The sequence below is a fragment of the Zingiber officinale genome, chromosome 3A (assembly GCF_018446385.1).
Source record: "Zingiber officinale cultivar Zhangliang chromosome 3A, Zo_v1.1, whole genome shotgun sequence".
Lineage (NCBI taxonomy): Eukaryota > Viridiplantae > Streptophyta > Magnoliopsida > Zingiberales > Zingiberaceae > Zingiber > Zingiber officinale.
This window is the reverse complement of record NC_055990.1, coordinates 127523973-127540708: the sequence shown is the minus strand read 5'-3', so window position 1 is coordinate 127540708 and position 16736 is coordinate 127523973. Positions and strand designations below refer to the sequence as shown.

Sequence of the window (16736 nt, the reverse complement as noted above, 5' to 3'; positions counted from 1 at the left end):
AACATAAACTAGCATTGATCGAAATAATTTTAATTATAATATCGGTCGGTATAACGTTAGCCGCAATAAATAAGTATAACATCGACCGAGACAACCTTGTTTATGATAAACAAACGAATATCGGTCGGTATAACATCAGCTATAATAGGTATGTACACTAGCGGTCAGGATAACCTTGTCTATGATAAATGAAAGAATATTTGTCGAAATGACAACGTTTATGATATACAAGTAGATATTGGGCAAAACATCACGTCTATTATTATGAATTAGAAGGATTCAATAAAGTTACCCGATTCCAATATAAAAGATTGTTTGAATTTATATTTAGGATCTGATCAAATACATAACATTACATTTTCCCCTCAGAACATTAAACCTCGAAAGGTCAACAAAAGATACAAACATAAGCTCTCGAGATGCTTAGCAAAATTCAATCCCACCGGAGTCAAACTTGCCAGGGAGCAGAAGTGGGAACATTTTACCTGGCACGAAAGAAGCTTGCCCGAGCGACAAAAGTGGCAATATTTTACCAGGGATGAAGAAAACTATGAAGCAGGGTGGTCTCAAGGGCAAGGGGAAGGGGACAGAGCCATTCAGGCCATGGTGCAAAGGTGACTGAAAGAGCCTCTCCCCTGTTCGAGCCCTAGAGCTCTGCTTCCAGAGCAACCAATCCTAGCCCGAGGGTAACATGGGCTATGCATTTGTAGCAACATCCCTGGCCTATTGAATTGGTCCTCCGTAAGTAAGGAGAATTCCTCTGAAGTTCGCTGAGTTTCCAGAGCAGTTGCGCCTTCGGTTGGAGATTCTAAATCTCGAGAAACGTCATTTTTTGGGATAGTTTCTCGAACCCTAGAGTTAGACGAAGCAAAAACATGAATAAACTCATGCATAGATCTCGCTTTGTCCAACAAGAGTCACCCCCAAAGAGGGGGATCTAAGGCCATACTCTTAGCGGGAAAAGTTAGCCAGGAAGGAAATGAACTGAGGTAGGTGATGAACGAAGAGAGGGTTGCAACCCTATTTAAAGGATCAAGGGACCCAAGGAATCACTGTACTAAGGTTCACGGGATCACTGAACTCAGGTTCATAAGATAGCTGTATATAAAATTTGTAAGGTCACTTCAGTACCCGTGGCAGAGTCACGGGTAAGAAAAAACAAAATCAGACCTGTGTCTAGTCAGTCGGCCACACCTCCTTCGACTAGACTTAGAGGGAAGGCTAGTGATATGGGTTAGGTTTCATGGATCCTTGGTGAGGAAGGAAAAGAAGATAGCCGAGTTGAGAAGATATATCAATATCGGCCGAGATATGTTTCCAAGTAGATGGAACAATATCGATCAGGATATGCCTCCAAGGAGGTAGGCTGATATCGGCCAGGATATACCTCAAAGGAGGAAGACCAATATCGGCCGAGATATACTTCCAAGTAAGCAGGTCAATATCAATCGAGACATAACTTCAGGGAGGAAGGCCAAATATCGGCCGAGATATCCCTCCAGGGAGGCAGACCCATGTCGATCAAGATATACCTCCAAGGGGGTCGGCTAAGATCAACTGGGATATACCTCAAAGGAGAAAGGCCAATATCGGCCGGGATACACTTCCAAGTGAACATGCCAATATCGATCGAGACATACCTTTAGGAAGGAAGGCCAATATCGGCCGGGACATGTCTCCAGGGAGGCAGACCCATGTCGATCAAGATATACCTCCAAGGGGGTTGGCTAAGATCAACCGGGATATACCTCAAAGGAGGAAGACCAATATCGACCGAGATATACTTCCAAGTAAGCAGGTCAATATCGATCGAGACATAACTTCAGGGATGAAGGCCAAATATTGGCCGGGATATGCCTCCAGGGAGGCATACCCATGTCGATCAAGATATACCTCCAAGGGGGTTGGCTAAGATCAACTGGGATATACCTCAAAGGAGAAAGGCCAAAATCGGCTGGGATACACTTCCAAGTGAACATGCCAATATCGATCGAGACATACATTCAGGAAGGAAGGCCAATATCGGCCGGGACATGTCTCCAGGGAGGCAGACCCATGTTGATCAAGATATACCTCCAAGGGGGTTGGCTAAGATCAACTGGGATATACCTCAAAGGAGAAAGGCCAATATCGGCCGGGATACACTTCCAAGTGAATAGGCCAATATCGATCGAGACATACCTTCAGGAAGGAAGGCTAATATCGGCCGGGACATGTCTCCATGGAGGCAGACCCATATCGATCAAGATATACCTCCAAGGAGGTTGGCTAAAATCAGTTGGGATATACCTCAAAGGAGGAAGGCTAATATCGGCCGAGATATACTTCCAAGTAAGCAGGTCAGTATCGATCGAGATATACCTTCAGGGAGGAAGGCCAATATCGGTCGGGCTGAATAATACCTTGAAAAGATATACCAATATGGATCAAGATTACATACCAGATAAAATATAGCCCAGCATTAGCTGGGATATTAAACCTAGAGGGGGAGGGACAGGCATTGCCCAAGGAGCCTCATGAGAGGTAATAATAATTGACCAAACCTAGTTAAGTTCAGCTTCGACCAATACAAGGAACATTGTTATATTAAGGTATCTATAATATAACAAAAATAGGAGAGGTGAGTAGAAACGATAGAAACACTTTAAGAGGACTTGTGAAACAGGATAGAAGTAAATATTTCAAATAAAGTAGTTAATAAAGATATTTGCAGTATGTGATTGTATAACAGGTATTATATATTTGGCGGGAAATGTATTTTTAGACTATTTTACAGGTACTAGACGACAAAGAAGGTACATCTGGGGTACAAAAAAGATTCCTTAAAAGTCATTTACCACAAGTATGCAGCTTACGTCATCTCATAACAAACTCTAACAAACCGAGGTCCACTTCATGACTACGGAGATTATATGAAGTGGTATAAAAAGGGGAATCCTCTCCGTTGACAAGGTAAGTTCACATCATTGCGCACACTCAGAACCCTAATTTCCAACTACTGTTCATCTTTTTCTGCTTCTTCCTTCTTCCACACCGAGAGAGATCACTGACTTGAGAGTCTGAGGGCCTAGCCAGGGATTCCCACCCCGGTCTTAGGTCACTGACGATAGTGTTGGTTGGTCTTTGGTGCGCAGGAAGCCTTGGAAGCTCTGGATCTGGGTTTTCTTCGATCGGATCTCTTCATCACCATTGATACTTTGCATCGGAAGGACACTCCGGGGTTTCATCTTCTTGGATCCGCTTTAGGTTTCTCGGATCGATGTTCCATAGGTATTATTCTTCACCAGCAGTATGTTTTTTTCTCCCGGCTCTCCGTTTTGTCAAGCTTCTCAGACAGGATCAGCTGCATTTGCAAAGAATGAAAGAATTACATGATAACATATCAGAGATCAGATTTGTTGGTCCCTGGCGGCTGGTTAAAGAGGGGTGAATAGCCCTGAAAATGTAAACTCAAACCTTTCTCGATCTTATAGCTTGATTAAAACAAACACTTGGATAAAAAGAATTAAGAAACTAATTAATTAAAAGAAAGAGGTCAGGAAAGATTTATTTAGTTTGCAATCAGAGGATTGCTAATCCAAGAAAAATGAAGCTCATTGTTAAGATCTCCTTTGGGAGGAGTAGTTTCTTACAATGTGGACAACTCACACAGTAGTAAACCAAAAAGAGAAATTATTTACAAGTGTTATTCTAAACTACTGGGATCAGGGCTGTATTTATAGCCCTAATCTGGGCACTTGGAAGGGTTCCGAGCTCCTGGGTGCAGATAAAATTTTTATCCATGGTGCAATGGATCGCGACAGCATGACAAATGATAAGTTTTATGGTCCGGGTGCTCGGACCGGGCTGAACCAGCCCGCGACTAGGGCTCGTACCCTGGGCGCCCTGGTTGCCCTAGGTGATCTGGGCGCCCGGACCAGAGTCAACTCCTAGTTGACTTTAATCTGGGTCTTCTGCTCCGGTTCTGCTCGCTTGGGTTATTTCAGTCATCCGGAATTAGGCTCACCCGAACCCATTTTTTATCCTTCTCGAGTAACCTTCCACTCTGACTTCTCGTCCCTAGGAAAAGTCGCATGCTTCCTTCTCGTCCACCAGCGTCCTCTTCCGCAACGCCTCGTCCCTCAAACACACCGAGCCCATGGACTCTCTTTCATGTCATCCTTCTCGCTAGCTACGTGTTTCGTTCAACTTTCTGTGCTCCTAAGTTTCTGTATACTTAGACACAAGGTATTAAAAGACAATAGGACCTAACTTGATTTGATTGATCACATCAAAACCTCCATGAGATACTTACAAGATCATTTGGAGATCATTAGATAATTAGACTTTGATTTTGCTAGATTCTTAGATAGTAGGAGGTACATCTCATGTTATGTTTTCATGCTGGCGAAAGGGACTATATCATGGAAAATCATCAAATAGATGTTAATGGTCACTTCCACTATGGAGGAAGAGTTTATGGCTTGATATGAATCTTTCAACCATGGGATATGGATGTGTAACCTTATCATAAGTTTATAAATCATTAGGGGCATTTTCAGACCATTGAGGATCAAATATGATAATAAAACCACTTCCACTATGGAGGAAGAGTTTATAGCTTGTTACTAAGCTTCCAACCATGGGATATGGATGCGTAACCTTATCATAGGTTTACATATCATTGGGGGCATTTACAAGCTATTGAGGATCAACTGTGATAATAATGTCGTAGAATTGTATTCCAAGAATAACCGCAGTTCATCAAAGTCTAAACACAGCAACATAAAGTTTCTAGTGATTAAAGAAAGAGTTGAAAGTAGTCAAATTATAATAAAGAATATAAAGACAAATTCTATTTCAGTGGACCCGCTCGCCAAGGGTTTGCCACCCAATGTGTTTCATCAACATGTGCTGAATATAGAAGTTCTTCCTTTTTATCTACCAATTTAGTAGGAGTCTGTATTTTGTATGATGTTTTATATTAATGAACACATGTATTTTTAGCTTATTGTATGTACTAAAACTTTACATGTGTATATGGTTTTGACTCTTTGAACATAAGGATATCATGATTTACTATTGCGGTTTTGCATTTAGTTTTGTAAATATGATGTGAGACTCAATTTTGAGTCATAATGTTGAATCATGATTTACCACTAGGGTTTAGCATAAAGTTTTGGTAAATATGATTTGGATTCAGTTTGGGTCATAAGGAGGACTTATTGAGAATGGACACTTATAAATCACATTTCATACCATTCTTGTACTACACATCCACATGTGATCTATATTGTTAATGATATTAATACTGTTCTTACTATTAGGTCTTGTTACAGTTATAGTAACTCTAACTTTTTTAGTCATGTATTAATTGATTTATGAACTATATTATTTAAAGGGGCATTTAAACTATAAAGTTTTTGTTGGATCGAGATGCGCTAGAGGGGGGGGGGGGGGGGGAATAGCGCTCACCAACAATTTGGACATGTTGAGCTCAACTAAAGGGTTGTATGGTGTATAAGAGATCAAGTATAGCCCAAGTGGAAGATTGAAGGATTAAGTCCACATGGGTGGGCTTAATTCGATGAAGTTCATATGGGTGAGCTTAATCTCCATAAGGTGGGATTATACTTGATTAACACACATAACTAATTGTCATTAAGAAAATGAATCCCTAATTAAGTGATCTAATGCTTGTATCATGAAAGGGAGGGGGGGGTTAAGATATTGGATGTGGATTTAATGTATAAATCTGTTAACCTGATTGATTAACATTAAAGGGTTGTTAATGATGTATGAACTTTATGTGGATTGTCCCTATAGGATGAGCTTGGTATATAAGGAAAGAAGCTCATTGATTAGGACATAATCCTGAATCTTTGATTCAATAGAGCTTCTTCATCTTCCTCCTCTCTTCTCCATTGAAAATGACTATAAATTGCACCAACTCCTGTAAAAGATCATTCTATACTTGTAGAAACTTGGTGACAAGTAAGATCAATGGCTAATGCGATGAATTCAGGTTAGACCATTCGCTTGCCGTTGTATTCAGATTTCACTTTTACCTTAAAGCTTGATGATAGCTATATCTTGGATTGATGCATGATTGATTAAATTCCATGTATCTATTATTGCTTTTAGACATCCTGATTGGACACTCAAAAGGCTTTGACTAGCGAAATTCCACTTGGACTCAGGAAGTGGTCGGGTCACTCGGACCTCACGACACTCCGAAAGCATACGAGAGCAGCTTAACAACTTCCCACTTGGACTCATAAATCACTAAGAGTAGCTCGATTGAACTAGGAGTTTATCTGATAGTTTGAGATTATCAGTTTAGGTCATTTCACAGATAAAGTCTGAAGTTGATTTATAATTTCAATTCAACATATTCCATTGTATCTTTGTCAACAAGATTGCCCAACACTAATAAGTACCTAAATCTTCCTTCACTTGCTTGGGGGATTGATCAGGACAAGGGAGGTCTCATAGTACAAAGATTTTGATGCCAATATGATCAACTTCCAATTCTATATATAGTTGGGTTATCAGTTGTCATACAGTAAATCAGACATATAATAAATCAGACATATAATACTGAACTTTTGTGATTCAGAAAGTCTCTTTGAAGCTGAATTTGGCAACAAGAGCATATCATTGAATATGTTTGATAGAAAGTAAATGAAACCTAAGTCTCAAAATTTTCATCTTAAATTCCTTCGAAGAATAGGCTCAACACCAAGGATATATAGATTATTGACCAAAACCATATCATTACAGTCATTAGATTATGAGTTATGCAACAGTCGAGCTGAAACGATCAACCCCATCGACCCTCATGACTAGCATAGATCATTCGACTCAATCGATTTGCAGTTCGACCTGTAGGATTGGTCCATGCAATATGGTTAGTTGGTATAGATCACTTTAATTACTGAAAAAATCATGAATTGTCTTGTTCTATTATAGATTCAACATGCTACTGTCAATGACAAAGGATGAATATTTAATTTGCTGCATATGGATATATCTGTAAGGAACTAGGGCGCTAAACATGCTAAAGTGCAGCAAAAAATATCTAGTTTCTTATCAAGAGGATCCATGCGAAGGGAAGAATAAACAAGCATCCTATACAAAGTTTCATGATAATTATACCTTTGATGCATGCCCTTCGCAATCCATGCAACAACCTTTCTCAACACGATCAAGTGTCTGCACCTCTACAGTATCCACACGAACATGTTCCATTCGTCGCACGAACACAGCTTCGGAGAAGAACCATCTTCTTGTGCTAGCAAGAAGAATGGTTCGGCCATGAGGAAGAAGAGGAGGAAGACAATGAAAAATCTCACCATCAATGGTCAAAATTTCTCCTTTTGTACTCTCATGGAATACCAAAAGTCCATTTGACTCTTGATCTCCCTTTTGCCTCTTGATCTTCTTCATGAAATGACTCTTAGTCATCTTTTATGAAGAGTCTTTTGGTCAAGTCAAAATTGGCCTTTCCTCTTCCCTTTTGGTCAAGTCAAAATTGACCTTTCCTCTTCCTTGGTAAATTCAAGTTCACCCAATTTGTCTAACTCATTGAACCTTATCAAGCCCAATTGACTCCATGGACATTAATCTAAATTGACTCCATGAATCTAATTCAAATTAGACTCAATCCAATAATTGGATCCAATTGAGTCTAATTCATATTAAACTTCTCTTTATTTTCTCTTAATAGGTTGGATTATTATATTGAATTAACCATTAACCCAATAATCCTAATCATCTCATAATTGGCTCTTAAGGCTATTACTAATAATCTCCCACTAGCACTAGTGTCAATCATTACAAAGATGACACCAACACTTTAAATTAACCCATTAATCTTAAGATCCTCAGTATTTTAGTCAAACTAAAATACCTATCGCCAAACCAACATGTTCTTTGTGTGTGACCCAATAGGCTCTCGTACTGTTGGTAATGTATCTAAAACTACTTTAGATACATAAACAATGAGTGACATCTAGTAATACATCATTGCTACCCAAGTGACGAGAAAATAGAGATCTGACCTAACTTGTTCGTGACTATTATCTTGTATGACTCAGTCCCTCTATCCTTGATATCTAGATTGATCAATGAGGCATAGACCATGTCATCCTCTTATTAATCTTTATGTTTCTTGATCTCCAAGTAGACACACTCAAAACAAATAAGCTCAATATCTCATATTGACTCATTTGAGCATGCCCATGCATTCTTGTGTCCTACTAATCAACGAGCCCACAAATATTACTTCCATCATATGGAAGGGATAGATCCCATCTATATCACTCACATCCCTCTGCATAACTCATTGCATACCCAGTGATCGACTTTATAGTCCACCCTGTTACAGGTGACGTTTTATGTAGGGAACTGTAGTGACTTTAGGTCTAAGGACTATTCATACCAATAGTCACATGAGAATGTTTATGACACTCATATAACGATCCATGAAACATTCTCATTGAGGGTCAATTTAGTACATATTCTCTAATATATACCCATGTGTCAACCTGATATCTCATATCCATGACTTGTGAGATTAAGTCATTCGTTGACTTACATGCTAGTCTCAATGCATTAATATTGTCCTTGTATATTAATACTTGACTAGGAATAATTAAGAGTAACATTCTATATATCTATAATATCCCACTATCAATTCAGCCAATTGATATGTTATAGACTAGAACCTACTACTTAGGACATTATTATATTTATCCATTCGGTACTGAACTAAAATAAATATAATAACCATAACCTTTACCCTTTAATGAAATAACGAAATATGATACAAAATGTTCCTAAGTCAATCAACTCTTGATTGCCTCTTAGGGCTTACACTAACATTCTCCTTATGTCACTAGTCTCAATCACTAAAATATCTAATATCCATTGACCTAGTGTGACCATCATGCTTCCTCGGTGCCAAAGCCTTGGTCAAAAGATCCGTAATGTTAGCATTGTTCGGTTCTCTACATATCCTCACATCTCATATATCGATGATCCCACGAAGGAGATGGAATCGTTGTAGTATCTAATACCTAGGACCACCATTTAAGTAAAATACATACCCTAACTGTGATCTAGAATCGTCTTTGTCAATTTGGAAGCTTGCACCACTGTAACGCTTTACAACAACCATTGTAACCCTTTACAGCAAGCTCTTTATCGCCTCCAAAGATCAACAAATAATCTTGAGTTCTTCTCAAGTACTTAAGAATATTCTTGATTGTTGTCCAGTGACCTTCAACTGGATCTAACTGGTATCTTCCCGTCATGCTCAATACATATGAGACATCTGGGCGAGTACAAAGCATGACGTACATGATAGACCCTATAGCAGATGCATAAGGAATCTGATCCATGCGGCCCTTTTTTCCGTAGAAGAGGGGCATTGAGTCTTCGAAAGACTCACACCATGTGACATCGACAAGAATCCCTTCTTGGAATTCTGCATGGCAAAACGTAAAGCACCTTGTCAATGAATGCACTCTGACTTAGACCAAACAATCGTTTAGATCTATCTCTATAGATCTTGATGCCTAAAATGTAGGCTGCTTCACCTAAGTCCTTCATTGAAAAATAATTCGCAAGCTAAGTCTTCACTGACTGAAGAGTAGGGATATCATTTCCAATGAGAAGTATGTCATCTACATATAATATGAGAAAGATGACTGTGCTCCCACTAACCTTCTTGTAGACACAAGGTTCATCTTTATTCTTGATGAAACCAAACATTTTGATTACATCATCGAATCGAAGATTCCAGCTTCTAGAAGCTTGCTTCAATCCATAAATGGATCTTTGCAACTTACATACCTTTCCAACATGTTCTGGATCTACAAAACCCTCAAGTTGTGTCATGTACACATCCTCGAGTAGATTTTCATTAAGAAATATAGTTTTGACATCCATCTGTCAGATCTCATAATTATAGTAAGCAGCAATAGCAAGTATGATCAAAATGAACTTTAGCATCACAACTGGTGAAAAAGTTTCATCATAGTCTATACCATGAATTTGCTTGAATCATTTAGCCACCAATCTACCTTTATAGGTATGCACATGCCCATTTATATCAGTCTTCACCTTGAAGATCCACTTACACCCAATGGGTTTGATCCCTTCAGGTGGATCAACTAAAGTCTATACTTGGTTAGTGTACATGGATTCCATTTTGGGTCTCATGGACTCTAGTCATTTCTTAAAATCTGGGCCCTGTGTAGCTTCCTGATAAGATATAAGTTCGTTGAGACCAACTAGCACTATATCACCATTGTCAGACAAGAGAAAAGAATATCTCTCAGGTTAACGACGGGTCCTATCAAATTTTCTAGAGCTTGTGCTACTTGAACAGGTTGTTGCTCCACAACTTCTTGTGGTGTAATAACATCATGATCCACAACATCTTGTGGTTCTTGTTTAGTTTCCATCAAGGTGTCAGTGCTTGTTTATGCATCTTGAATTTCTTCAAGATCGACTTTATTCCCAGTAGTTTTCTAGAAACAAATTCCCTTTCTAGAAAGACACCAATTCTGGCAACAAACACCTTACCTTGTGTGGGATTATAAAAGTAGTATCCCTTTGTTTCCTTGGGATATCCTACAAAATAGCACTTGTCTAATTTGGATTCTAATTTATCTGAGACTTGTCGTCGAACGTAAGTTTCACAACCCCAAATCTTCATGAAAAACGTCTTGGGACTCTTCCTAGTCCATATCATATATGGTGGCTTTATGACAGCCTTAGATGGAATGTGGTTAAGTGTGAAAGCGATCGTCTCTAGAGCATGCCCCCAGAAGGAAGTAAGAAGATCTGTATGACTCATTATCGATTGTACCATATCTAATAAAGTACGATTTCTCCTTTCTGATACACCATTCCATTATGGTGTTCCAGGTGGAGTGAGTTGAGATATGATCCCACACTCAAGGAGATGGTCATAAAACTCTTGGCTAAGGTATTCCCCACCTCGATCTAATCGAATCATCTTAATACTCTTTCCAAGTTAGTTTTGTACTTCATTCTTGAATTCTTTGAACTTGTCAAAGGATTCTGACTTGTGTCTCATCAGATACACGTAGTCGTACCTGCTGAAATCATTAGTAAAAATAATGAAGTAATGGTAGTCTCGGCTAGCTGCTATTCTGAAAGGGTCACATAGATATGTATGTATAAATCCTAACAAGTCATTTGCTCTTTCGCTATGTCCATTAAATGGAGTCTTTGTCATCTTACCTTGAAGACAAGATTCACATGCCTCATATGATTCAAAATCAAATGGGTCCAAAAGTTCATCCTTATGGAGTTGGAATATGCGACTCTCATTTATGTAACCCAAGCGACAATGCCAGAGATATATTTGGTTCAAATCATTAAACTTGAACCATTTGATATTTATGTTATAGATTGAGTTTTCAAAGTCTAGAACATAGAGTCCATTTATTAGAGGTGCACTACAGTAGAACATATCATTCAAATAAATGGAACAACATTTGTCCTTTATTATAAATGAAAAATCCTTCTTGTCTAAACAAGAAACAGATATAATGTTCTTAGTTAAAGCAGACACATAACAATACTCTTCAAGTTCTAAAATAAATCCAGTGGGCAAAGATAAGGAATATGTTCCTACAGCTATAGCAGCAACTCTTGCGTCATTGCCTACTCATAGGTCCACTTTGCCCTTTGTCAATGATCTACTATTACTCAGCCCCTTCACATTAGTAGAAATGTGAGATGCACATCCGGTATCTAATATCCATGAAGACGAAATAGATAGGTTGACCTCTATAACATATATACATGAGGTAGAAGTCTCACTTCTCTTCTGTTTTAGTTCTTCTAGGTATAACTTGCAGTTCCTCTTCCAGTATCCGGTCTCACCACAGTGGAAGCAGGTTCCTTCCTTAGCAATCCCACCTTTGGGTTTCAATGCATGAGTCTTGCTCTTACCTTTGGCTTGGGTCTTACCCTTACCTTTGGGCTTCCATTTGCCTTTGCCCTTTTGTACCATCAAAATAGTACTAGGCTTTGTCTTCTTAAGGTTGAGTTTAGTAGTTCTCAACATGTTCAACATCTCAGGCAATGGTTTGTCAATTTCATTCATGTTATAATTCATGATAACTTGACTGTAGCTCTCAGGCAACGACTGCAAGACAAGATCAGTGGCCAATTCTTAGCCTAATGGAAATCCCAATCATTGTAGATTTTCTACATACCCAATCATTTTGAGTATATATGGTCCTACGGGACTGCCTTCTTACATCCTGCATTGAAACAATGTCTTAGAGATATCAAATCTCTCATGCCTTGTCCTTGATATAGTTGTCTAAGATGTTCAACCATATCATAAGCATCCATGTTCTCATGTTGCTTCTGAAGCTTAGAGTTCATAGTGGCGAGCATAAAGCATGATACATCTAATGCATCATCTTGATATTTTTTATAGGCATCCCTATCAACTCTAGTGGCACTAGTGGGTGATGCTTCAGGAATGGGCTGCTCTAAGATGTACAATTTTCTCTCTTGATTAAGAACTATTCTCAAGTTCCTATACCAGTCTAGGAAATTAGCTCTATTGAGCTTGTCCTTATCAAGGATAGATCACAGAAAGAGTGTATTCAACATGAGCTTGTCCTTATCAAGGATAGATCATAGAAAGAGTGTACTCAACATACTAGATGACATGGTGATCTACAATAAAATGTAGAAAAGTATCATACTCAGATCATTTAATTAGGCCTTTTAATTAAATGATTTTCCCACTGAATTCTAAAGCTTGGTAGGAGCAAGTCACTACTAGCTCTAAACTCTAAAACAAAGACATTCAAGTGGGACAAAATCCATATTATACCTCATCTTGAGTTAACTTTGACTAATCACCCAAGACTTGTATAAATTAGGTAGGCAACGTGTACCAATTAGACAAGATTCATATTATACCTTACCTTGAGTCAGCTTTGGCTAATCACCCAAGACTTAGTACAACTTAGGTAGACAACGTTTACCAATTACATCCTATGTAACTCTTGTATCTTTAGGTGAACAAGACTATTTGTTCATTTTTCCCATCTTATGAAATCTACATTATAACTCATCTTGAGTTAGATTTGGCTAATTGCCCAAAACTAGTATAATTTGAATTTCATCGTATGAGATATGCCTCTAAGTTCTCAACTTAGTTAAGTCACATCCAAAGTCCAATAGTCGGACATCATAATCATCCCGTCGCACTCTACCAAGATAAAACGAGTCACTTTACTTTGGCAAACCTGACTACAAATGATCGAGGTAGTAGTGAGTACCAAACTTTGGTAGACATATATTAAAAGGACCTAATTATGGTGAAACTACACTTAGCACACAATCATAGCACACATCAACATATATGCAAAATGAAACGTGACATGGTTATGACCCCTTAATCTACGATCCTCTCAAGCCAATGGGAAGATCGAAAAGTCAACCTAGGGCTAAGCATCTTCTCCAAGTGCCTCCTTGGTCGTCGTGTGTTGTTGTCCTTCTTCCTTTTTCTCACCGTTGTTCAGTAGACTAATTATTCTCTAATTTGTACATTACAAAATCTAAAGAAACCTCGAGTTACATTCGAGGGTAGTCTAAATTTATAACAAGAGTGATAAAAGATGAAGGCACGACAAGTAGGTCGTATTATGAATTATAACATACATACACATCCAATCACATTGAGGTTAAAGGTCATAACCATGTACTATGTCATATAATATTCACAATATTTCTATGACATAAAATTTACTATGATTTCTACAAAGACTTATGAGTCGCAACGCCACGGGAATCCTGCTACTATATCCATTTTATGAGTTGCTGCCATACCCGAGACCCTAAGCCCTAAAATTGACTTTGTTTTGTTCCCAACAAGACACCATGGTTGAGACCTTGCTAGTCACAATATCAACTATGTTTTGTTCCCAACAAAATAATTTTGGCCAAGACTCATAATCTGGCCGAGATTCTCAATTATGACCAAAACTCATAATTTGTAGATCATAGTAAACCTATCATGTAGTTTTATATCACATATAAAATTCTAACAACTTAGAATATCCCTTCGCAACCTGGCTCTGATACCACTGTAGGGAACTAGGGCGCTAAATACGCGAAAGCACAGTGGAAAACATCTAGTTCCTTATCAAGAGGATCCATGCGAAGGGAAGAATAAACAAGCATCCTATACTAATTAGTTTCATGATAGTTATACCTTTGATGTGTGCCTTTCGCAATCCCAGTAACAACCTTTCTCAGCACGATCAAGTGTCCACGCCTCTACGGTATCCACACGAACATGCTCCGTTCGTCGCACGAACACGGCTTCAGAGAAGAATCATCTTCTTGTGCTAGCAAGAAGAATGGTTTGGCCATGAGGAAGAAGAGGAGCAAGAAGAATGGTTCGGCCATGAGGAAGAAGAGGAGGAAGATAATGAAAAATCTCACCATCAATGGTCAAAATTCCTTCTTTTGTACTCTCATGGGATATCAAAAGTCCATTTAGCTCTTGATCTCCCTTTTGTCTTTTGATCTTCTTCATGAATTGACTCTTAGTCATCTTTTATGAAGAGTCTTTTAGTCAAGTCAAAATTGACCTTTCCTCTTCCTCGGTGAATTCAAGTTCACTCAATGAGTCTAACTCATTGAACCTTATCAATCCCAATTGACTCCATGGATATCAATCCAAATTAACTCCATAAATCTAATTCAAATTAGACTCAATCCAATAATTTGATCCAATTAAGTCTAATTCGGATTAAACTTCAAATCTCTTTATTTTCTCTTAATAGGTTGGATTATTATATTAAATTAATCATTAATCCAATAATTCAATAAATCTAATTATCTCATAATTAAGACTATTACTAACAATATCTTACTGGTCCATCTTCCATTTCCATGCCTTCAGAACACAGCATTATATTCCTGACCAATCTTCCATATCCATGCCTTCAGTATACAGCAATATTGTATTCCTTCACACGTCATGAGAATTAAGATAGATGCACACATATAGCTAAGACAACTTTAATTTGCTGTCCATCAAAAACTGAATAAGGGAATTGCTTGCACAAATTAAATCAGAACATATATATTACGTATCCATCTTCCTCATCCATGGCACAGAATGCCATTCCTTCATGCAAGACAAGTAGAGAGCTAAGATACAAACACACGCATCTCACACTGCTATATATGCTCATTGTGACGCCCATCAAAACTGAAATGAAACAAACTTGCACCCAAACATGTAGTTGCATTTTCAGCTTCTCATTTGAATAAGTCAAGTTAATGAAATTTATCCAACACATGTAGAAAGGATAGAACAAACATTCAGGGAGTTTAGCTCACCCATCCACTAAGTTTATATTTAGTTTTAAGAATCAGTCGAAAGGCACCTTTACCTAAAGGCCTTTTTCTTCCATACACGATAATACGAACTAAATGAACTAAATGAAGACATCTAAAATTTTGCGACTAGTTAGAGAAGGGTCACATTCAATTCTTGATTGAACCGTATCCGGTACTGGTCCGATAATAAGACATTATAAATATGCATCCGTGCTCCACGTCTCTCCATGCGAATAAACCAATTAACCATGGCAGGGGAACAAACAGAGTCCTTAACCAGCAAAAGCAGCTCGCCGAATACGGTGGCAGAGAAGACGTTGGCCGGCTTCGGCAACCTGGTGAAGGTGCTCCCCAGCGGCACCGTCTTCCTCTACCAGTTTCTCACCCCTCTCCTCACTGACAAAGGCAACTGCCACGCCGCCAACCAGTGGCTCACCGGTGTGCTCCTCCTCCTCTGCTCTGCCGCCTGCTGCTTCTCCTCCTTCACCGACAGCTACACCGGCCGCGACGGCAAGCTCTACTACGGCGTCGCCACCATGCGCGGGCTGTGGCCCTTCTCGGACCCGGATTCCGGCGACTCCGTGGACCTGTCCGAGTACAGGATCCGGCTGGGGGACTTTGTGCACGCGCTCCTGGCGCTGGCGGTGTTCGCGGCTGTGTCGCTGTTGGACGCGGATACCGTCGCGTGCTTCTACGCGGAGTTCGGGGAGCAGATGAAGGCGGAGATGATGACGGCGATGCCGGCGCTGGGCGCGGTGGCGGGGGCGGTGGCCGTGGTATTCCCGTACACGCGGCATGGGATTGGGTACCCTCCGACCAAGAGCAGCGGCGCAACGTCGGATTCCTCGGATTAATTAATTAATAATGAATGCATTTGTATTTTCTATGCGCTAATCACCGTGTGCTATGGAGATAATTTGTCGTTAATATTATTAAGATTGTGGTTAATTAATTAAATTTGCATCTACTTTCAACTAATATACTTATTTCATTATATATAACTATTTTTTATTTTATCCCATTTAATAATAATATTAAAATTATTTTACCTTAAGGTTAAATGAAACATTTTCTTATTCATTATGTAAATTACTTTTCTTGTTTATTTTAATTCTAATTACATTGAAAACATATAATTAGTTAAAAATTACAAATGACTATGAGGATAACTTGTTAACAATTTTCTAGTATAAATTTGATGGATAAGTTGCTGTGAAGAAAGTGGATTAGGGGCGTAAATAAGTGACCGAATTAAATTTTATATTATTCAAAATTGTTTAGTAAAGTAATTAAATTTAAAATTAATTAAACTATTATTGATCCTGTTTGAAAATGGG

At 38.8% G+C, this 16736-nt stretch overlaps 1 protein-coding gene across 1 annotated transcript; it reads left to right on the top strand.

Annotated features, from left to right (window-relative positions):
- The first annotated feature begins 15536 nt into the window (after positions 1-15536).
- LOC122050642 (protein DMP2-like) lies at positions 15537-16253 on the top strand. The gene has a single exon (XM_042611534.1). It carries the CDS (start codon positions 15627-15629, stop codon positions 16251-16253), a length of 627 nt encoding a protein of 208 aa, XP_042467468.1. The 5' UTR covers positions 15537-15626.
- The last annotated feature ends 483 nt before the right edge of the window (positions 16254-16736 follow it).